The sequence below is a fragment of the Coregonus clupeaformis genome, chromosome 17, assembly GCF_020615455.1.
Source record: "Coregonus clupeaformis isolate EN_2021a chromosome 17, ASM2061545v1, whole genome shotgun sequence".
NCBI classification, from domain to species: Eukaryota; Metazoa; Chordata; class Actinopteri; order Salmoniformes; family Salmonidae; genus Coregonus; species Coregonus clupeaformis.
Window position 1 is genome coordinate 40,944,727 of NC_059208.1, and position 23,531 is coordinate 40,968,257.

The 23,531-nt window shown below is 44.8% G+C and overlaps 1 protein-coding gene across 14 annotated transcripts in view; it reads left to right on the forward strand.

The window, feature by feature from the left end:
• Nucleotides 1–23,531, forward strand: part of LOC121586404 (microtubule-actin cross-linking factor 1-like) — a 268,894-nt gene that overhangs the window by 148,021 nt on the left and 97,342 nt on the right. For 9 of the 14 annotated variants that reach the window (XM_045226332.1, XM_045226336.1, XM_045226335.1 and 6 more), the window contains 28 exons: nucleotides 3,369–3,488; nucleotides 3,858–3,953; nucleotides 4,648–4,775; nucleotides 5,701–5,794; nucleotides 6,881–7,035; nucleotides 7,422–7,698; nucleotides 7,903–8,031; nucleotides 8,240–8,317; nucleotides 8,699–8,860; nucleotides 8,977–9,081; nucleotides 9,873–9,968; nucleotides 10,350–10,475; nucleotides 12,315–12,467; nucleotides 13,867–13,878; nucleotides 14,758–14,912; nucleotides 15,068–15,194; nucleotides 16,644–16,827; nucleotides 17,600–17,766; nucleotides 17,947–18,125; nucleotides 18,225–18,363; nucleotides 18,554–18,747; nucleotides 19,031–19,190; nucleotides 20,041–20,124; nucleotides 20,433–20,540; nucleotides 20,643–20,741; nucleotides 20,877–20,999; nucleotides 21,141–21,232; nucleotides 21,418–21,553. In XM_045226332.1, coding sequence (XP_045082267.1) covers nucleotides 3,369–3,488; nucleotides 3,858–3,953; nucleotides 4,648–4,775; nucleotides 5,701–5,794; nucleotides 6,881–7,035; nucleotides 7,422–7,698; nucleotides 7,903–8,031; nucleotides 8,240–8,317; nucleotides 8,699–8,860; nucleotides 8,977–9,081; nucleotides 9,873–9,968; nucleotides 10,350–10,475; nucleotides 12,315–12,467; nucleotides 13,867–13,878; nucleotides 14,758–14,912; nucleotides 15,068–15,194; nucleotides 16,644–16,827; nucleotides 17,600–17,766; nucleotides 17,947–18,125; nucleotides 18,225–18,363; nucleotides 18,554–18,747; nucleotides 19,031–19,190; nucleotides 20,041–20,124; nucleotides 20,433–20,540; nucleotides 20,643–20,741; nucleotides 20,877–20,999; nucleotides 21,141–21,232; nucleotides 21,418–21,553 — 3,678 coding nt within the window. The remainder of the gene's footprint in view (nucleotides 1–3,368; nucleotides 3,489–3,857; nucleotides 3,954–4,647; nucleotides 4,776–5,700; nucleotides 5,795–6,880; nucleotides 7,036–7,421; nucleotides 7,699–7,902; nucleotides 8,032–8,239; nucleotides 8,318–8,698; nucleotides 8,861–8,976; nucleotides 9,082–9,872; nucleotides 9,969–10,349; nucleotides 10,476–12,314; nucleotides 12,468–13,866; nucleotides 13,879–14,757; nucleotides 14,913–15,067; nucleotides 15,195–16,643; nucleotides 16,828–17,599; nucleotides 17,767–17,946; nucleotides 18,126–18,224; nucleotides 18,364–18,553; nucleotides 18,748–19,030; nucleotides 19,191–20,040; nucleotides 20,125–20,432; nucleotides 20,541–20,642; nucleotides 20,742–20,876; nucleotides 21,000–21,140; nucleotides 21,233–21,417; nucleotides 21,554–23,531) is intronic. The other 5 variants (XM_045226334.1, XM_045226342.1, XM_045226345.1 and 2 more) reach the window with 1 other exon arrangement.

Consider the following 23,531-nt stretch of genomic DNA (forward strand, 5'->3'; position numbering starts at 1 on the left):
GCTTTGTGTGAGCAAGCCCCACAAACAAATCGGTTGCACTGCACATAGTTTACATGGGCCTTGTTTCGTGTACACCTGCCGCAGGTGTCACATAATCTCTCTGAAGCGGTTGCGTGGCATGGTCTCTCAGAAAAGGTCCACCCCATCCCTATCTGACCAAAATGACTCCACATCCATGCTCTTTCCGCCTTATGCCCCGCGGACATACAAGAGTGCAATAAATGCTTAGAGTTCATCCGTTTTTTCTGCGGCAAGGTTCAGGCATCGGAGGCGGAGGCCCCGAGTCAACATCAGATTCAGATCAAGACTCTTCATCAGCAACGTCGATTTCAAGCTCAATATCCGATCCTCCATCCGACTCCAACTCGTCTAAATTCTGCAGCATTTGCAATGCTGTCAGTGCATCCATTCGTTTGGTTCGGCGTGCCATTGTAAACTACACACATTGTATGCTGTACTCAGTGTCTGATTTGACTCTCCCATGGGAAATGATTTACCATTTCCAGCATTTCATAATAAAATAATTAGACCGCCCACAATTCTTCATAAAAATTACACTATTGTTCTAAATTCAATCACCCTCTTCACCCTCCTCATCATTCAGTTCAGTGAAGTCACATGCACCATTATTAGTTTCTATCTGGTTTCTATTGCCCATTCATCCATTGATGACAGAATAGCATATTTACATTTTAAGTTTATTATGTTACTAGTTTTTGATTAGTAGCCAGAGCAATGCTGCCGTGAGAGTGGTCATGTGCTGAATACATGAACAACACAGATATTCTTGGAAAAAGGGACATTTGGAAATAGAGCTGCACCTCTTGAATTATGAGAGTTATTTGACAAAGGTAAGTGTAATAGAAACTGAGAATATGCTCATCAGATTATTGTCAATTTAATCTTGTCACTTATTATGTGTGAAATTAGTTTTGATATAGTTTAGATGTAGTTTCGATGGGCCGGTGGTGCAGGCTGACTAGCATCGTTTGTTTCCCGCTCATCACGTTGAGCAACACATAGTACATTTTCCTTACAAAAAATGTGATTAGTTATAGAGTTACAGTAAATAAATCAGTCCTGTAACAGTTTCTTTTTACAAGTAAAACTTAGAGAATGGTGTCAACCCCCAAGGCGCGCGGTCAAATTATTTGCTGCTGATAAATAGGCATAACACAAACTCATCATTACACCATTGTCTTTCTAAATTAAATCAACCTCTTCACCCTCCTTATCATTCAGTTACAGTTGAAGTCGGAATTTTACATACATCTTAGCCAAATACATTTAAATTCAGTTTTTCACAATTCCTGACATTTAATCCTAGTAAAAATGCCCTGTCTTAAGTCAGTTAGGATCACCACTTTATTTTAAGAATGTGAAATGTCAGAATAATAGTAGAGAGAATGATTTATTTCATATTTTATTTCTTTCATCACATTCCCAGTGGGTCAGAAGTTTACATACACTCAATTAGTATTTGGTAGCATTGCCTTTAAATTGTTTAACTTGGGTCAAACATTTCGGGTAGCCTTCCACAAGCTTCCCACAATAAGATGGGTGAATTTTGGCACATTCCTCCTGACAGAGCTGGTGTAACTGAGTCTGGTTTGTAGGCCTCCTTGCTCACACACGTTTTTTCAGTTCTGCCCACAAATGTTCTATAGGATTGAGGTCAGGGCTTTGTGATGGCCACTCCAATACCTTGACTTTTGTTGTCCTTAAGCCATTTTGCCACAACTTTGGAAGTATGCTTGGGGTCATTGTCCATTTGGAAGACCATTTGCAACCAATCTTTAACTTCCTGACTGATGTCTTGAGATGTTGCTTCAATATATCCACATAATTTTCCTTCCTCATGATGCCATCTATTTTGTGAAGTGCACCAGTCCCTCCTGCAGCAAAGCACCCCCACAGCAAGATGCTGCCACCCCCGTGCTTCATGGTTGGGATGGTGTTCTTCCCCCTTTTTCCTCCAAACATAACGATGGTCATTATGGCCAAACAGTTCTATTTTTGTTTCATCAGACCAGAGGACATTTCTCCAAAAAGTACGATATTTTTGTCCCCATGTGCAGTTGCAAACCGCAGTCTGGCTTTTTTATGGCGGTTTTGGAGCTGTGGCTTCTTCCTTGCTGAGCGGCCTTTCAGGTTATGTTGATATAGGACTTACATTTACATTGTTCTACTGTGGATCTAGATACTTTTGTACCTGTTTCCTCCAGCATCTTCACAAGGTCCTTTGCTGTTGTTCTGGGATTGATTTGCACTTTTCCCACCAAAGTACATTCATCTCTAGGAGACAGAACGCGTCTCCTTCCTGAGCGCTATGACAGCTGCGTGGTCCCATGGTGTATATACCTTTGTACTATTGTTTGTACAGATGAACGTGGTATCTTCAGGCATTTGGAAATTGCTCCCAAGGATGAACCAGACTTGTGGAGATCTACCATTTCTTTTCTGAGATCTTGGTTGATTTCTTTTGATTTTCCCATGATGTCAAGCAAAGATGCACTGAGTTTGAAGGTAGGCCTTGAAATACATCCACAGGTACACCTCCAATTGACTCAAATGATGTCAATTATCCTATCAGAAGCTTCTAAAGCCATGACATCATTTTCTGGAATTTTCCAAGCTGTTTAAAGGCACAGTCAACTTAGTTTATGTAAACTTCTGACCCACTGGAATTGTGATACAGTGAATTATAAGTGAAATAATCTGTCTGTAAACAATTGTTGGAAAAATGACTTGTGTCAAGCACAAAGTAGATGTCCTAACCGACTTGACAAAACTATAGTTTGTTAACAAGAATTTTGTGGAGTGGTTGAAAAACGAGTTTTAATGACTCCAACCTAAGTGTATGTAAACTTCCGACTTCAACTGTAGCCCTAATTTCAATTCAATTGTGAAGTAAGGTGCACAATTATCTCCTATTCCAATTTCTCATTCATTCAGTGAGGAGAGAGACTCATTACCGCCTGGCTGGGTACCAATGTCCTACAGCACATTGTCTTGGCAGGTTGAATAGGTGTGAAAAAAACAACAGTAAAAAGGCTCTAAATACTTTTCTTTTTGTGATAGAAAAATTATTTTCTGTTTGTGATTGAAAAATTCTGACAAATGAGCAGTGGCCGTTCTAGTGTTAATGTATCAATGTACAGTTGGTCAGTCTGTGTGACATCATGTTGCCAAAGCTGTGGAGCCAATAATGAACTGCATTGATCGCAGTCAGCCATTGAAGTATATTGATAGCTGACTGTCAATGAACTAGTCTGATACTCCCTCCCTCTCTTTCTATCTCTCTCTGTCTCTCTCTTTCCCTCCCCCTTCCTCCTCTCCCTTCCTCCTTGCCCCTCTCTCTCTATCAGGAGGTGGACCACCGCTGGGCAGAGTACCGGTCTCGTTTCTCCACGCTGCTCCAGTGGAGCCGGCAGCACACGGCCCTCATGGCCAACAAGAACTTCCCACTGAGCCCTGTGGAGCTCAAGGTGCTGAGGGGGAGGGAGGGAGAGAAAGGGACAGGAAATGGAATGGGGGAGATGGAAAGGGTGGTGATAGAGAGAAGAGGATAAAATAGGGAGAAGGGAAGAAGAGAATGGAGGAGAAGGAAGGATAGGTTGAAAGAGAGGGAGGCAATGTTTATAGAGCATCTGAGTAGGAGTGCTGATCTAGGATCAGTTTAGCGATTCAGATCATAATGAATAGGATTATATAGACAGGGGGGGCTGATCCTAGATCAGCACTACTACTATTGAGACGCTTTCTGAATACGGGCCCAGATAACTATTAACACTTTTCTGCTTGATCTAAAAAAATGAAAACTAACCTTTTGTCAATACCCTGTCACTGTCCCACAGGCACTTTACAATGAGTACGTCCATTTCAAAGAGACAGAGATCCCTGCCAAGGAGATGGAGAAGAGTCACATAGAACACCTCTACAAACTGCTGGAGGTAAGAGAGGGAGACTTTTGATTTGTAAAACATATTGAGACTACTCAACGACGACCAGCATTATACAATTACAGCAGAAACTGCAAACCTACATTGATGGTAAACACTGATTTACCGTGAGAGAGATTGAGCGAAATACCCAGGCAGATACTAAAGTATCATTACCCCTCATTTCAACATCAAATCATATTATGGCATGTTAGGCTGGCATGAGTCTTGTAAAAAACGGAAACATGGAGCGAGAGAGAGAGAGAGGAAAGGATATGAAGAGGTGACCTGGTTTTTGCCACCACGAGCGGGCCACACTGTGCATCATGAGTCTCTCCGGGGTACTCTCTCTGTGTGTGTGATCGAACACCCTGTTCTCTGCACCAGGCCATTTCAACCCCATGCCACTGCCTTGAGACAACAAACTATAATTCCTCCTTTATCAAATCCTCTTTCATTGCCCCTCGGTTCTTCTTTCCTAATGTCACCACTGCCCTGCTGACACTACTGATCAATGGCTTTATGATGACTCCCAACACCAAGCATCCAAAATATTTATACTTCAAGACCTGGGTCCTTTGCACTCGAAATCATGTACTTTGCACACGACATTCCGAATTTCAAATTATTTTATAATTGTTATATTGTATGTAAAAGTAAAGAATATGTATTATAGAAGTAAAAATTATATGTTTGTGTTCCACAGGTATGGATGGAGTTTGGGCGCATCAAGCTGCCCCAGGGCCTGCACCCCAACGACCTAGAAGAAGAGTGGGGAAAACTGATCCTGGAGATGCTGGAGAGAGAGAAGGCCCTGCGGCCCGCTGTGGAGAGGTCAGCACAGCGAGACCATAACCCTGACCTTAACCCTTACTACTGCTGCGAGTGTTTGAGTTATGTTTATACCAGTAGTCATAGAGAGAGAAGGCCCTGCGGCTCGCTATGGAGAGGTCAGCAACACAGACCTACTTAACCCTACAACTAACCCTAACCTTAAAGCTGGAATCTTTAATGGTGAAACAGCCACGTCCATTTGAGATATTACAACAACAACAGAAGTTACTGCAAACAGCAAAGACTGTTTTATCCACTCGGACATCATTGCAAGCGCGATATATATATATATATATTTTTTTGTTATGCTGTACAACGCTTCTCAGCTTGGCAACAAAAACAATAACAACAGTGGCGTTGTTTCATCCTACTGCGGATTCCGTCTTTAACCCAAACTACTCCTGTTAGAGTTAGTTTATACCAGTAGTTCTAGAAAGAGAAGGCCCTGCGGCTCGCTGTGTAGACATACGCAGCACACTAAACTAACCCTGACACTGTACTATAGACATCACTTAGGGCTACATGTTCATGGTGCAAGAGCACAGATCTCTGCACAAAACACAGTAAGTCTCATTATATTTTGCACAGATCTGTACTCTTTTGTTTTGTGAAAACGTCGCCCTTGTAGATACTTTAGTCTGAAACATCACTACCACTGTGCTTGAGGCCTAACTGGTAGAATGTTATTTTTCATTTAGGTTGTTTTTCAAGTTTGTTATGGTTATACAGTAAACCCATTCCATAGACACTGGCTGCATATGAAATGGCACCCTATTCCCTATATGGTGCACTACTTTTGAACAGGCCCTGGTCAAAAGTAGTGCGCTATATACTAAATAGGGTGCCATTTCGGACGCACAAAATTAGTGTTTTGAGATTGTTGACACTCTGTGACACTGTGCTGATACTGTGTGTCTCCCTCCAGACTGGAGTTATTGCTGCAGATGGCCAATAAGATCCAGAACATGGCCCTGGATTGTGAGGAGAAACTCACCCTGGCCAAGAACACACTACAGGCCGTGAGTGATGCTATCCCTGTGTCTCTGTCTTTGTCTCTCGGTCTCTGTCTCGGTCTCTATCTCGGTCTCTATCTCGGTCTCTATCTCGGTCTCTATCTCGGTCTCTATCTCGGTCTCTATCTCGGTCTCTATCTCGGTCTCTATCTCGGTCTCTATCTCGGTCTCTATCTCGGTCTCTATCTCGGTCTCTCTCTATCTCGGTCTCTCTCTATCTCGGTCTCTCTCTATCTCGGTCTCTCTCTATCTCGGTCTCTCTCTATCTCGGTCTCTCTCTATCTCGGTCTCTCTCTATCTCGGTCTCTCTCTCTCTCGGTCTCTCTCTCTCTCGGTCTCTCTCTCTCTCGGTCTCTCTCTCTCTCTCTCTCTCTCTCTCTCTCCGTCTCTCTCTCTCTCTCCGTCTCACTCTCTCTCTCTCTCTCTCACTCTCTCCGTCTCACTCTCTCTCTCTCTCTCTCACTCTCTCCGTCTCTATTTCTCTCTCTCTCTCTCTCTCTCTCTCTCTCTCTCTCTCTCTCTCTCTCTCTCTCTCTCTCTCTCTCTCTCTCTCTCTCTCTCTCTCTCTCTCTCTCCGTCTCTCTCTCTCTCTCTCTCCGTCTCACTCTCTCTCTCTCCGTCTCACTCTCTCTCTCTCTCTCTCTCTCTCACTCTCTCCGTCTCTATTTCTCTCTCCCTCTCCCTCTCTCTCTCTCTCTCTCTCTCTCTCTCTCTCTCTCTCTCTCCCTCTCTCTCTCGCTCTCTCTCTGTCTCTCTCTCTCTCCGTCTCTCTCTCTCTCTCTCTCTCTCTCCGTCTCTCTCTCTCTCTCTCTGTCTCTCTCTCTCTCTCTCTTAAATAACTTTTTTTTTAACTGCATCCATTTTCATGACTTCTCAATAAACTGAGGAGTAGAAGATATTTATTTTTTATATTTTAAATTTATAATGACTTCCTGAATTGACTTCCTTCAATTCGAATTGACCCCAGGCCTGGTAGCTACATGCCATTTTCACTATGATGTAGTGTGTGTCTCACTAATTTCCTCAGCATTTATCACTTCCTTTTCTCCCACACTCCCTCTACCCTACTCTCCTCCCCCGTCCCTCCATCAGGACATGTCCCTGGTGGAGAGTGGCGAGGCGGTGCGTTGTGAGAGGGAGCTGGGGGTGTACCTGCAGGACTGTGAGGCTCTGATCAGACAGCTCAACCTGGACCTCAACATCCTCAGAGACGAGAAGTACTACCAGGTGGAGCAGCTCGCCTTCAGGTCAGTGGAGGGAGAGGGGGTGTGTATGGACAAATAATTGTATGCAATCTGCTTGCAACGCCAGGATAGTGAGTTCGATTCCTGGGACCACCTATACGTAAAATATTTATACACGCATGACTAAGTCGCTTTGGATAAAAGCGTCAGCTAAAGGGCATATCAATTAGGCTTGGTTATACTGCATAGGTGTAAATGTGACACCACAACGGTACTGTGTTTTGACAAAAGATATGTTCTGTGGAGCAACAGTGGAGGCCCAATGTCGAGTCGTGGCTGATGCATTTTTGAGTCGCATCTGAAGAGTAGCTTGACTGAATTTGTGTATTCAGTGTGTCACAGGAATTTTTTTATTTATTTTTTAACACGTTTGTTTTCCTCCTCCACAGAGTGTCCTGTCTACAAGAGGAGCTGGTCTCTCTCCGGCTCCAGTGCTCCAGCGTCTACAAGAAGGGCCACTTCTCCCCAGTGACGGGGGGAGACCGTACGGCCCCACGGGGGAGCGACAGTGGTCTCTCCCTGTCCACGGGGTCCCAGACCCTGCTGGGGGCAGTATTGCTCAGGAGACCCATGTCCCGCTCTCAGCTGGTGGCCATGTCATCCTCGGAGGACGAAGGAAGTCTCCGGTTCATCTATGAGCTCCTGGGATGGGTGGAGGAGACACAGGTAAGAAAGAAGGGGTATGGAGGGAGGGAGGGAGAGGGGTTGATAGGGGGATGGAGGGAGAGGGATTGATAGGTAGGTGGAGGGAGAGAGGGAGATGGAGAGATGGAGGGAGAGAGATTGATAGGTGGCGGGAGGGAGCTGGGAGGGAGGGATGGATGGACGGGAAAAGGGATGGATGAGTAGAAGTGATTGTGTGTGTGTTAGGAGGTGCTGGAGCGTGCCGAGTGGGGGGCAGACCTGCCCTCTGTAGAGCAGAACCTCCAGGACCACCACAACATCCACACTGCCGCGGAGGAACTACTGCACAGCCTGAAGGAGGCCCGCAACTACGAGGTACACGCACGCGCACACATACATTCTAAAACACACATTCTTAGGCACTTGAAGATCTACTGTACATACTAATACATATACTGTAAGTAGACATTAACATACACTGAAAGGACCTGTGCATATACAGTACATTAACATGACACTCACGAACCTAGTAGAAAGAGCCAGATAATGTTTTACTAAGCTTTTGATATCTCTTTCTCTTCAGACGAAAGTCTCTCCTAACTTCAGGAGCAGTTATTCTGACACTCTGGCCAAGCTAGAGCATCAATACTGCAAACTGCTGGTGAGTGGTTGGACTTTTTTTTGTGTGTGTGTGTGTGTGTGTATGTATGTGTGTGTATGTATGTAGGGTGTGTGTGTGCATCCCAGTGTGCCCACATTCTCAGTTAATCCCATCAGGGTGTGACTGCGCTAGCTAAAGGCTCAGAGAAGCTAGCGAGCATTAAGAAAGACTGAGTGCAGCTGGAAGAAGCACCTGCTTCTACCACAGCCCCTTGATCAGCCCTGTACAAATAAATGGATTCTCCACAGCAGGGAGTTCACTGGGGAGTGAGAGAGAGAGTGTGCGTATATTTGTATGCCTCTGAAATAACCTAAAACTCTTCGTAAACGTATAGAGTTAATACCTAGTAACATTACCACCTCCCATCCCCTGTCTTCACAGGAACACTCGTCATGGCGTCTACGCTGCCTGGAGAGCCTGCATGCGTTTGTGTGTCACTGTACAGAGGAGCTGATCTGGCTCAACGAGCGAGAAGAGGAGGAACTGGCCTACGACTGGAGTCAAAACAATACAAATGTCAATGCCAAGAGAGAACTATACGCCGTGAGTGGACAGGGAAAGATACACACACACACACAGAGAGAATACACATTTTTTAGACAGTTTTACACAGATATTGCCCTGGGTGCTCCTCTGAATGCTCTGTCATCCTCTCTCAGGAAATGAGGTCAGAGCTGGAGGAGAAACAGGAAGTGATGCACTCGCTGCAGGAAACAGCCGATCGGCTCTGTCAGGAGAACCACCCGGCCAAACAGACAGTGGAGGTGAGGTTGCCTAGCAACACAGCCATCGAGGCTGTTCAATGGCCTTTCAAAATATTGGCTTTCCATCTACGGTACTTGTCAGTACAAACAGTGCTGCTATCGATGTTCCCCTGAAAATAAGATTGTCAGTAGATTTTGTACTTAATGTTTGGACTGTAGAGCTTGAGTGTGATTCAAATAAAGAGCTTGAGAAATGTGCATTCAGGAAGCAACACATCGACTAGCAGAAAGGCGTCCGCATGCTTCCCAGCCGAAACAGTTCGGTAGAGTTTGTGCAAATATTATGATGACATTTTGTGACGTTTTTGTTCGTTTTGGACTTTGTTGAGAGTTTTTTTCAGTTGTTCGGGTAGACACATTTATTTCTGGAGGCAAGCCGAAGTTCGGAGTCGAAGTCTTCGTCGGTGATTGGCCAACAGTAGGGATTCTTCAATAAAGTCTTTGTTGTCATTCAATGAGAGACGACTCGTTTTCATGCAATTTCTTTTGTAGAAAAATACTACACCAAACATCTTAGTTAGATGTAAAGTTGTGCGACTAAGATCTCTTGAGTTATCTTAGATTAATTCTGACTATTTTGAGGAAGTGTATACTGGCTACGGCGTCTCAAAATGGACAAACAGTACTATTGCCGCTTTTTTTTTCTTCTTGTTTTTCAAGCAAAGAAAAGGGAGTATGCAAGCACACTTGTTTGGTTCGTCTAGCCGAGTTCGGCTAGGCGCCAGCCGAACTGAAGCATGCTGATGCCTTAACACATCTCCCCCCCCCCCATGCGCCCTCCCTCTCCCCAGGCGTACAGTGCAGCGCTGCAGACCCAGTGGCAGTGGGTGCGCCAGCTGTGTGTGTGTGTGGAGCAGCACCTCAAAGACAATACTGTCTACTTCCAGGTAGGAGAGTTAAGCAAAGTTAGCCCAAGTCCTTTTACATGTTATACCTTATACTATTACAGTATACCTGTAATACCCATCTGGTCCTTTACAATGTCAATTGTTTGTTGGTTTTCACGTAGACACCGTCATAAAAGATGAAGATTAAATTAAATGCACTTTATTTGCCTGCATTTAGTTAGTCTATTTACTACCTATCTATGTTTTGACTTGCCCTTAATTGGGAGTGTAAAGCTATTTCATCTTCTAAAACCTTGTATGAAAGGCTCAATAAAAAGAGCTGTAATACAAGGTTATATATTGAATATCTCATAGGGTCTAGCAGCAGTGGATGGATTACATATAAGCCCTTATGCTGATCTGTGTATTGCCTCCTGTCAGTTTGTGAGTGACGCACGGGACTGCGAGACGTACCTGCGTCAGCTACAGGACACCATAAAGAGACAGTACACCTGTGACAAGAACAGCAGGCTGGGCAAGCTGGAGGACCTGCTACAAGACTCTATGGTATCATTAACTTATTATTCACAATAGTATTATTCCCCCAAATGATGTTGGACCAAACACACTCAAACTTGTTAGACCAAACCTTCAAATACACCCCACTAATTCGTCAAAACACCTAAATTCCTGCCAATTCCTCCACTATTGCCTGTGACTACTTAATATCTGTAGTCTAACAGTTAGTTTTGCTCTAATCATTCAAGTATTTGCCAGTGAAAAGCTTAGGCACATGATTATAGTTTATCCACATTTAAGCTAATAAGCTACATCACCTTGACACTTCTGACGCATTTAGTAACATTATCTACGGTTAGCTGAGGCTAATGTCACGCTAATACTGTAGCCATTAGCTAGCTGTTGATACTGTAAGTATTTAGCTACCTCATCTAAGCTGCTGTAGGCCGTCTAATCTACTCTAGTCTACCTCTGCTGATTCACGGCCCCTGTGGCGCATGGCCACTCTGCCACCACCATGCCCACCTGACACACAGCAGATGGCACACTTGGAGCGGGCATGGCTCCGCGGGCCTAAGCACTGTAAGCAGCGGGCATATCCACCCTGGGCATAGAGATGAGAGGGAGACTGGGTGTCTGACACAGGTCTAGGCTAGTGGGGAATGATAGAGGTGCAGACGCTAGAGCAGATTGACTGATATTAAAACTATACAGAGGTATATGAGTCATGGAAGTGAAAGGCGTTGTGCCTGGAGAAGTCAATGTAATTACACTGCATGTTTACATTGATGCAAAATATTTTGAAAGTATGATTACGTGGTTTATATCGAGGGGGGAATGGATGGTCACTCAGGATATATACATGTAGATGTGTTTTTTTGCGTGTCTGTGTGAGTGTTTCATACGTGCTAGCCTCATTTCAAGATACCAAATTATGAGCACATCACTGCACTCAGTTTGAGGCAGCATGTGTGTTTTTGGTCTGAACGGGGGTATTAAGCACTGGGCGGTTGATTACATTTCCAGTGCTGTGTGTGTGTTCTCACTGGGGAGATTAAACAGGACTTTGACAGATGCCTCCTTTGCTATATTCCATAAACACAACCGCCAAAGCCCTTTATTAGACAGACACAATGCCTTCATGATTGGCTAACTAATGAAAATACCTCTACCAATTTTACTCACAATTCATTCGTCCATTTCACAATACATTCTTTCAAATAATACAATGGATAAGTAATGGCTATATCCCTAAAATGTATTCTTTCCCCCCACCACCATTTTGTTTTCCGTATTGGCCTCTTGACTCACGGTCCACCTCTAATAGCGCTAACCCGTTGCTAATGCTATTTCAATGTTAATTCGGCCTGTGTGAAATTCAGCTCTGAAGGGTAATGCTATTAGCATATTAGCATTTCCCTCACTCTGGCCCTTAGCTCACCTTAAGCCTCTATTAAACCTTAATGAAGCTTTCTGTCAGGAAATTTGTCCATATGAATGTACAAGTCAACATGAGGAGTTAAGCTAATACTGTGTTGAATGTTTAATGGATAGTTTAGCTAGCAGAAAAGCTAATTCCGAGTTAGCTAGCAAACATTGTCACAGTGTCACCAATTGGTGGTTGTAAGCTAAGCTAATGGGACTCTGTAGCTATGCTATTGAGCTGAGAAAAGAGATTCCTGCTGTACATGATCAATTGGGGGACTGTGGAGTTTAATGGAATCAATATGTATGTAAAGGATTTTTTTCATTTACTGTAACACTGCAGGCCTATAGATCACACACAGTATCACAAAAGCTTACCACTTCGTTGACTGACTGACTGATTGATTTGATTGGTTAAGTGATTGATTGACACCCTCGCTGACCAATGGCTGTACCCCACAGGAGGAGAAGGAGCAGCTGATTGAGTACCGCAGCTCGGTGGCCAGCCTGGTGGGCCGTGCCAAGACGGTGGTGCAGCTCCGCCCCCGCAGCGCTGAGAGCACCCTGGGAAGCACCACGCCCATCCGCGCCATCTGTGACTACCGGCAGATAGAGGTACGGCACCCCTCACCACACCCACACTATCATGACAATACCAGGGTCTTGTTCATAAGGCACCAAACTGAGAAAAACAGAGTCGCATAGCGAGGAACTGCCTGGACTTGTCCAATAAAAATAAATTGAAAAAGTTTTCTGTTATGAGCCTAGTGAATACGACCCAGGTCACCTTACCTCTCTTCACCTAACTGTATCCTTCCACCAATTGTTTCATCTCTACCCTGCACAACCCCTCTCAACACCACCTACACCTTAGCAATCCCATATGGTGCACTTTCAAGCAATCAGCTGTCATCATTGTCTGCTTTCACCATGCCATTATTGGTATATAGACCCAGTGAACTTGTCAGCTAAAAATCGTGTTTTCAATAGTTGCTTCAATAGCATTTATTATTCAACTGTGAATTTAAGCTGTGTCCCCCACATAGGGTTTTAGAAGTACAGTGTTGATTGCAAGAGTGCTGCATTAGAACTATTGAAATGTTGTCTAGTGGCACTACTAGACTGCAACAACATCACTAGACATCATTATGTCGCTTGAGAACAGATAAGTGGTCAGATTTTGGCAGAGTGGGCTCAATTATCCTTAGTATTCGTGATCATGTTTTTCACCTTCATATCCTACTCATAGCGACATTCAAATGGCCTTTTTTAATGGCTAAATTTTTCATAGATATTTTTCTGCTAACACAGCAATATTGGATTATGCCATTATATCATAATGGAAAGGCAATACTCGTTAAAAATCCCCCTGAAATAGCCCACGTTAGCCACTCCAAAGTCAAGTAATGATTAATGAGGAGAAGAGAATAGCATTTGGCCACTGACACCCCACTCACCTCGCACTCACATCAACATGGGAAGCCTGTCGATCGCCAAGCCCAAAGTGCTGTGTGATGCTAGCAGAGAAGCTAAACACTATGAATTATGAATTTCTCCCATCTGAAAATCTGCATTTCCACTCCTCTAGTGTTGTATAGGGACAGGAGGTGGCTCAGACACAGCTATTTTAGTCTTGCTGAGTGGGACGGTTTGACCAGTAAGGCGTGTGCAAGGTATCATTACATTCTGGTCAGGTGGAGGTGCAGTGATTACTGCAGGGGTGCGTCTCAATAGTCTTGAGTGGCTTCCTCTACTTTCCTTTCCTTCATCTGCAACTACTAGAAACACACACACACACCTTTTACATTGACACCAACTACGGGCCACTTTAAAGAAAACACACACAACCCGGACAAGGTCTTCATGACACTATCCCAAAATAATCTTTCTCTCCCCTCTCTCTTATGTCTTCTCCTTTCTCTCCATCCTACCGTTTCCCCTTCCTGCCCTCTATCTCTCCCTCACTCCTCCGTCTCTTTCTCCCTTCTTGTCGTGTGTCCGCTGGGCTGTCAAGGCTACCGTTCAGGTATTACTGCCGATGTTCACCTTCTCTCACCTCAGCGCTCAGCTCTTACACTGCACACTGAATACTCCCTGGTTACTCTACACTCTTATCAACTGATTTAGGATTAGTTTTTCTTTATCTTGGTTGTATTCACAACCATTATTAGCTAAAGTCCCAGATCAGTTGGTAAAAGAGTGACGTAACCACACGACTGAACACCGGTTCCCCAGGTTATTCAGTCAGTGAGACTATTTTAGCTGCAGTCGTAAGCTTTTTAAAAACATTTACTTTGCAGTATTTGTGTATGTGTGCAGGGGTTGGGGTGACAGGGGGGTGAGGCAAGGGGTAGTTATTTTAGATGAACAGACGTCGCTTTGCTGAGCTAGACAATTATTTGTTTTTTGTATTTTTAAAAAATCATTAAGAACTTCGGGACCACACTGTACTATGCCAAATTGAAACTTTTACTACCGTAGCTCTCTGTATTTGTTGGCCAGATGTCAACTAATATTGTAATGAGTGGGGGCACATCTAGCCATTTTCAGTCCAAGGGATACTATTATAGTCCCATGGTTTTTAAATGGCTGCTCAGTTCAATATGGCACAATTCTTGTGGTAGATTCTAGTTTCTCTTTCAGTTGTTAGGGCTTTTGCTAACCACATTAAACCCATTAACATTTGCGTTTTGGTTTGTATTATTTGTTTGTTGCCGTAAACCTTTATTTTTCCATTTGTTTTCCCACCCCCTCCCCTTCTCTATATATCTCTTCCTCTCCCAATCTTTTTATCTCCTCAACTGTCCATATCTTTCTTCATCGATCCCCCATCTCTTCTATTCCCAATATATCTCCCATCCTCCTCTCTCTCTCTCTCTCTCTCTCACTCCCCCCCCCCACGTAGATCACCATCAGCCGAGGTGAGGAGTGTGTGTTGGAGGACAACTCTCAGAGGACAAAATGGAAGGTGATCAGCCCCAGTGGGAACGAGGCTATGGTGCCGTCAGTCTGCTTCACCGTGCCACCGCCCAACCAGGAGGCCATGGACACCGCCAGCAGGTACACACATATAGTACATACACACACACACACACTTACAGCTCACATGCATAGACACACACATTCACATGTTCATATACACACATGCACGCTGGTAGACACACACTCATACCTAACCCTGCTGTATATTGAAAGTGTTATTCCATGTGTTCTAGGATGGAGCAGATGTACCAGAACGTGATGTCTCTATGGCACCAGCTACACGTCAACATGAAGAGTGTGGTCTGCTGGCACTACCTGCAGAAAGACATCAGGACCGTCTCCTCCTGGAGCCTAGACACGGTTAGACATAATGTTTTAACTCAATGTGTCAACGTCCAAGTCGCAGTACATCTCTATTGTTGACAGAAATATCGGATTGCTCTCTGTCTGTCTTCAACCACATTTATCTCACACTTTCTCTCTCTTGCTCTCTCTCTCTCTTGCGCTCTCTCTCTCTCTCTTGCTCTCTCTCTCTCTTGCTCTCTCTCTCTTGCTCTCTTTCTCTGTCTGTCTTCAACCACATTTATCTCACATAACTGTTATATTTCTTACACACTGAACAAAAATATAAACGCAACATGTAAAGTGTTGGTCCCATGTTTCATGAGCTGAAATAAAAGATCCCAGGAATTGTCCATATGCACAAAAAGCGTATTTCTCTCAAATTTTGTACACAAATTTGTTTACATCCCTGTTAGTGAGCATTTCTCCTTTGCCAAGATAATCCATCCACCTGACAGGTGTGGCATATCAATAATCTATTTAAACAGCATCATTACACAGTTGCAACTTGTGCTGGGGACAATAAAAGGCCATTCTAAAATGTGCAGTTTTGTCACACAACACAATGCCACAGATGTCTCAAGTTTGGAGGGAGCAGAAAATGGAATGTTCATTTCTCTACCATAAGCCGCCTCCAGTGCTGTTTTAGACAATTTGGCTGTACGTCCAACCGGCCTCACAACCACAGACCACGTGTATGGCGTTGTGTGGGCGAGCGGTTTGCTGAAGTCAATGTTGTGAAGAGAGTGCCCCATGGTGGCGGTGGGGTTATGGTATGGGCAGGCATAAGCTACAGACAACGAACACAATTGCACAAAAATACCGTGACGAGATCCTGAGGCCCATTGTGAGGTCCATTTTTTAAAGGGATCTGTGACCAACAGCTGCATATCTGTATTTCCAGTCATGTGAAATCCATAGATTAGGGCCTAATGAATTTATTTCAATTGACTGATTTCCTCATATGAACTATAACTCTTTAAAATCAATGAAGTTCTTTCATGTTGTGTTTATATTTTGGTTCAGTATAGTTTCATCCAAGCATATCTTTCTCTCCCTTTCTCCCTCTCTCACCCTCTATTTCAATCTTTCTCTTTCTTTCTCTTTCATATTTCTCTCTCTCTCTCTCAAGCTGATATCTTTATGGTGTAATGTCCCTCTGTTGTCATACTGTATATCCTCCTCTTTCCACTCCATCTGCTAATGTGTTCATATCAACTTCATGGCTTATTACCTATGAATAACGTCTTAATGCATGTTAATTAATACACATATCAACATCCATGTTTTCGCACCATGCACTTTAGGGACCACAATGGAAATAAGTATCAGACTTTATTGTGCTATCCCTGTCACGTTTTTAAAATCTATATACTGTGTGTATACATGCTTTTTTGACTGGCATATAAAATCAATCACTACTCTTAAATTTAGCTGACATACACCTCTCTCTCCCTAACCCCTCAGGTGCGTTCTCAGCCCCCTGTGGAGAGGGACCAGGCTCTGGACCACTTGGAGGCCCACCTGGCTGACTTCCTCTCTGACAGCAAAGAGAGCGCCCTCTTCACCCCCACTGAGAGACGCGAGCTGGAGCGAGACGCCCACACCGCCCAGGAGCATTGCCAGGACCTGCTGGTCAACATGGAGACAGGTAGATGGACAGATACGGTGTCTCAGTCCCAATTCTCCACCCTTTTCCCCGAAGTGTGCACTTGTTCACTCCCGTACTTGGATTTAAAGCAGAGGATTGGTATTGGAGGCCATGCGTACACAAATCCTTTGGTTTTAAATGCACAAGGGGTAGTGCACATTTCAGGGGAAAGGGTGGAGAATTGGGTGGCAGTGGGGGGTTTGGCTTACTTTGCTCACATACTTACTTACCTTTACTTGCTTGGTAGTATTGAGATTCATCCAAATTATTGATAGTGAAATTAAATAGTTCACTGAAAAGACGACAATTGTGTGTCTGTTTTGCATGGGGACAGGTAGATTTGACAGAGTGCATCCCCTCACTTACTCGAGTCTTGGCTTCATCCACATTTGGGGCATGAGGGCAACATTGGGGATTCTAATGAATGGGTTTTGTCATGGTGCATTGACCCAATTAAGTGGGATTGAAATTAAATTAAATCTCTTGTCTTATCTCCCCACTCCCGCTCCCCTCTGTCTCCATTTACTCTCCCCCATTCTCCACCCCCTCCTCTCTCTTTTCATCTACTCTCCCCCTCTTTCCACCACCACCCCTCTCTCTCTCTCTCTCTCTCTCTCTCTCTCTCTCTCTCTCTCTCTCTCTCTCTGTCTCTCTCTGTCTCTCTCTCTCTCTCTCTGTCTCTCTCTCTGTCTCTCTCTCTGTCTCTCTCTCTGTCTCTCTCTCTGTCTCTCTGTCTCTCTGTCTCTCTGTCTGTGTATTTGTCTCTCTCTAGTGGAGAAGGATGAGTCTGTGTCTCGGTCCTACCTGTCAGAGCTCCAGAACATTAAACTGCGTCTGGAGGAGGCTGAGCAAAGGCTGATGCGTGGCATTCAGACTCTGCCCCCTAGCAACCTATCGGGCGACAGCGTCAATAATTCTGTTCAAATTGCAGAGCATGAGGTCAGAATTGCGCCACAGCCCCATCTGCTGGTCACCAGAGTCCTAACCCTCTTATTCATCTACCAATGAAAAGGGGACCATCACTAACTTTATTCAGTTGCTTTCATTTATTTTCATGTTTCAACTTAATGCTGTATAATGAATATACAAATCAATACTAACCCTTATTCCCGGTGTCAGAAGCTGCAGTCGGACCTGGATGGTCTGCGGACCAGTCTTGGTGAGGTGTCGCGGCGCTGTGTGAGTTTCTTTGAGGAGAAGCCCACCTCCTCCAGTGTTCCCATGTTGCGCTCTGAACTCAACCTGGCTGTGGAGAAGATCGACAGACTACACAACCTCTCCTCTGTCTACCTTCACAAGTGGGTTGGCCGCACGAACACACACACTCACACAATCAAAATACTCTCTCTTAACCAATATACTTGACTAAGTATCACGTGCTTCCCCTTTTCTCTCAGGCTGAAGACAGTAGACGTGCTGATGCATAGCTTGCAGGCTGTAGAGAGCCAGGTGAAGAGGTACGAGAGCAGGCTGAGTGAGGAGGACATCGTCCCTGCAGACACCAACGCCATCCAGGCCCTACGGGAACAACTGGGGGTAAGAGACTGGCAGATACATTGAGACTAAACTATCTATTAATATCTGACTAATTCAGATACTGGGTAGTACAAACAGATGAAAAACATATTAATGCCCACAAAGACATTGCATGGACCAATATTAAGATGTTTGTTAATGATAGGAGTGTGTCTGTCTACTGATTCTCTGCATCTCCCATTCCCTCCAGAAGTGGCAGTTGGAGCTTGAGGACCAGGAAGGGGTGTTTAGCTCCCTGCAGTCAGAGGTACAGAAGGCCCAGGAGGCAGGGACTCAGCTGAACAAGCTCCACACAGACCGCAGCCCGGAGTTGGAGCGCTACCAGGAGAGAGCCACCCAGCTCACCGAGAGGTGGGCCGGAGTCAAGAGACAGATGGACACACGGTGAGTGGTGGATGGATGGATGGCTGGATGGATAGTTGGATGGATGGAATCAAAGTTAGTCAGATATTTGTATAAGTCTTAAGTGAAGCTTAATCCTTACTCAGTATTTGTACTGTAGGTTTATGCTTAAATGAATACAGTATATCCTTGAGATGGGGACAGGTTTTGAAAACCACTGTACTGGTCAAATGTGAAATAGAGAAGAGCATAGACCCATATCACTGATTGGGTACTTTATTGAATGGTGTGTGATGTGTTAGTGTTTTTCCTCCTTGTGTTCCAGGCGAGGGGAGCTAGAAGCCCTGGGCTCGGTCCTGCAGCAGTACAGAGATGGTCACTTTGCTCTGATCCACTGGATAGAGGAGACCACTGAGAGACAGGAGAACAGCCAGCCTGGAAAGACTGACAGCAAAGTCCTGTCTGAACAACTAGCACAACAAACGGTGAGAGGGATGGATGGAGACGGAAAGACCGATCCAGAGACAGAACAACAGATAGAAAGACATAAAGAGACAGAACGGCGGCTAGAAAGAGACAGGACGGCGGCTAGAAAGAGACAGGACGGCGGCTAGAAAGAGACAGGACGGCGGCTAGAAAGAGACAGGACGGCGGCTAGAAAGAGACAGGACGGCGGATAGAAAGAGACAGGACGGTGGCTAGAAAGAGACAGGACGGCGGCTAGAAAGAGACAGGACGGCGGCTAGAAAGAGACAGGACGGCGGATAGAAAGAGACAGGACGGCGGCTAGAAAGAGACAGGGACGGCGGCTAGAAAGAGACAGGACGGCGGCTAGAAAGAGACAGGACGGCGGCTAGAAAGAGACAGGACGGCGGCTAGAAAAGAGACAGGACGGCGGCTAGAAAGAGACAGGACGGCGGCTAGAAAGAGACAGGACGGCGGCTAGAAAGAGACAGGACGGCGGCTAGAAAGAGACAGGACGGCGGCTAGAAAGAGACAGGACGGCGGCTAGAAAGAGACAGGACGGCGGCTAGAAAGAGACAGGACGGCGGCTAGAAAGAGACAGGACGGCGGCTTGAAAGAGACAGGACGGCGGCTAGAAAGAGACAGGACGGCGGCTAGAAAGAGACTGAAAGACCGAGAGTGAGAGAAAGACTACACAGTAGATAGATATTGACCCAGCCACAGAGAAAGGTTCATTGAAAAAATAGATGAGTGATAGATTTGTTTAAATAGGCTATTGAGGAGAGTGATTGAAATTAATGGAAGATCTGACTGTGGTTGAGTGACTTCTGTAAATAACATCTATTCTCTTCGACCTGATTCTCTTCTCAGGCATTAGTAGCCGAGATCGAAAAGAACCAGACCAAACTGGACGAATGCCAAACGCTCTCAAAACAGTACTGCACCTCTGTCAAGGTACAGTACAACATCACTTTGTCATTGTAATGTAAAGATATGTTTTTGGATGATTGGAAAAGGACCCAGAGTAAGCATTTCACTGTTAGTCTACACCTGTTTATTTGTTCTGACAAATAAAATGTGATTTGATGTCTCAAAATATGATTATTCATGCCAGGTGTCATACATTTTAAATTGAGGTGGGCTACAAGGTGTACTGGATACCCAATTTCCACACTAAATGTCCCATACCAATACAACAACAAAAATAGTAATTTTCTGTTTGATGTAAATAAGTTACACGTATCCATATCTGTGTCCGTCAGGACTACGAGCTGCAGCTGATGACGTTCAAAGCCTTTGTGGAGTCGACCCAGAAATCTACTGTGAAGAGGAGGAGGATGCATTCTTCATCAGACGCCATCACACAGGAGGTAAGGAGAGATGGAGGCGAGCGTCACAATGTGGCTAATGTATTTATAGAAATATGTGTCAATGTCATTGTGTAAAGCCAAAATATTTGTTTGCCATTCCAGTTCATGGACTTGCGCACATGCTACACAGCCCTGGTTACCTTGACGACGCAGCACGTCAAGTACATCAGTGACGCACTGAGAAGACTAGAGGAAGAAGAGGTATGCCTCGCTCTTTTTCAGTTTTCTTTTTCATTCTCTCTCTGTTGTGGTTTCTTCAACCTTCCTCTATGTTTGTCAGATTTATTGTCTATACCGCCAATCAGTGTCTATCATGGTGACATGTCCCCCCCGCAGAAAGAGGTGGAGGAGGAGAGGCAGCAGAGGGTAGGCCAGGTGTCAGAGCTGCTGGGCTGGGTCAAGGGCCTCCAGGGCCGAGCAGAGGACCCCTCCGCCGAGTCATCCATCGCAGCGCAGGAGGTACAGAAATATGAAATGCATTTAGTATATTATGTAATAAAATGTTATGCATCCACTGTTCTGTTCACACTCTCTTAGCCTATAAAATAAATATACCAGTGTTTTTTTAAAATTAAATTTTCATTTGTGTTGTGTTCATAGGCTGTCAGTGAGCAGTTAGCGGCTAAGAAGGAGGAGGTGGCTAAGGTTATCAGGAACACCCAAGTCTTCCTGATGTCTAAACAGGCCAGCAAGTAAGTTCATATTTCTCATACACACATGAATACCACTGTATAAACACACAAATACTGCATAGTACACTCAGTAACATCTCACCTATATCCACACACCACATGCATGCGGCAAGCCCCACCACACACACACACACACACACACACACACACACAAGTTCAAACGGACAGAAATGCTTGTCCTCTAGGTTGTCCCCAGAGGAACGTGCCCAGGTGACCTCCCAGCTGGATGAGCTGACTGCCACCTACAGCCAGCTGTGTGACAGTTCCACCGCCCAACTGCAACAGCTGGTGCAACAGCAGGCCAAAGAGGAGCAGAGAAAGGTAGAGAGGATGGAGGGATGGGCGGAGGGAGGGAAGGAGGTAGGGTGACCAGGAAAGCAAGGGAAGAGGGAGTAGAAGGGAGGTTGCGGCTAAAGCCATAAACTCACTTGCGAGTTGCCAATGCGAGCTTACAACATTGCTGTTCAAGTGTGTTGCTCACTGACAATGTCTGTCTGCCTATTGTGAATTTGAGGTTCTGAAATGGAATATGCTCACGAGCTGAGCGTGTTTGTGTGTGAGCGAGAGTGTGTCGCATGTTGTGTATTGCCCGTCACCATGTGTGCATTTTTTGACACCCATCATCATCACCATCATCCCCCATACGGAATGTTGTTGACTCATGGACTTGGTTTGGTTTAACAGACATTTTGTGTAATTGCATGGAGTGAGTTCCCCCTCACTTGCACCAGCAACCTGCCTGCAGTCATGTCACCCATCATCCTTGCCATCACCATCGTCATCAAACACATCTGCTTAACGGCTAATCTATGGCCCCCAATTGGTATAGTAGTTGTAGAGCCGAAGAAGTCATGCTACCATTTAGCTATAATAGCTGTTCATAGGAGGTGGGCCATCAAAGTCTGCCTTCATAGTCACCCATGTTAGAGCATATTCACAGTCACCCCTCCATATGCTCCACATTACTTCTGAGCACTCATTTGTAGTCAATAGGAGTGACACTAAATTACAATGGTCATTTACTGTCCCTACACACGTTCGGTAGACTACCTTATGTTTCATCTATAAACCTACAAAAGCACATACATACTCTTCATAAACACATGCACATACTCGTTCACATAGTCGAAATCCAGCCACACACTGTCATGTCCCCCCATATACATCAGTCCAAATGTGATTGTATGCGTGTGTGAGCCGGTACCGTGATGTACCGAGTGTATCAGTGATATACTGTATGAGAGTGATTATGAGTGTGTTGGTGTGTGCACGTAATCCCCACCCACGAGTGTGTTTTCTATGAATACTGTGTGGTTTTATGGGTAGTTCTATATTCTCAAGACAAATTTACACACGTTGCATCAAATCACTTGCCAGAAAATAATGTCTAACTGCCAGTGTTGGTGTAGTGTGAGCACCAGAGGCCAGCTACGCAAACCCCCACTTCACCATTTGAGCATGATGTGTCCAGATCACAGTGTGTCTGTGAGCGTGTGTGTATATGTTTGTGCTGTCTAATGCATTAATGTGTGAAATAATCAGCATTTTGCTTCAAAATCACTAACAGCTGCCAGAAGAGAATCAAGGACATCCAGCTCTGAGCAAAGCATAAGAGGGACTATAGTTAAGGGACTCTAGTATGATACAGAATCCTATTATCTATGTTTAAGTTGAGCTAGTCTATGTCGTCTGTTACTTAGCGAGTGAGCAAAGAATCAGTGAGATAAGTCCATTGTGGAGTCAATTTAAGTTAGATTTGAGCGAGGCCATTTGTAACGAGCCAATGAACCGTAGTCAGAAGTAACTAATGCCTCTCAGCCTTAGCTAGTGAATGGTCCAAAGCCTATGGCGTCTATAGTATAGTGAATGGTCCAAAGCCTATGGCGTCTATAGTATAGTGAATGGTCCAAAGCCTATGGCGTCTATAGTATAGTGAGTCTGTTGAAATAGTGAGTGTCAATCAAGTGAGTCAGGGCCATCCAGGCAGCACCTCGGGTAGATGGAGTGTGGCATGCAGAATCCTAATACCAAGCTTCTCACCTGTCGCTCCTCAATCTGCCGAGCCCTCGGCCCGTTAATGTGTGCATCACGGGCCAGCCCCGTACGGTAAGTAGTGCTCGCTTTCTCTCTTACCGTTGCTTCTGATCTGAACTGCCTTTTCTAGCTATATCTTATTTTCTTTGATCTGTCTTTCTCTCTTGCTGTTTTCTTTACCTCCCTTATGGAGGTTTCGTATCATATTGGTTTTCTGCATTTCTGTTCGCTATGTAGCATGCTTAGTGCTTTGTAGAACAGAGGT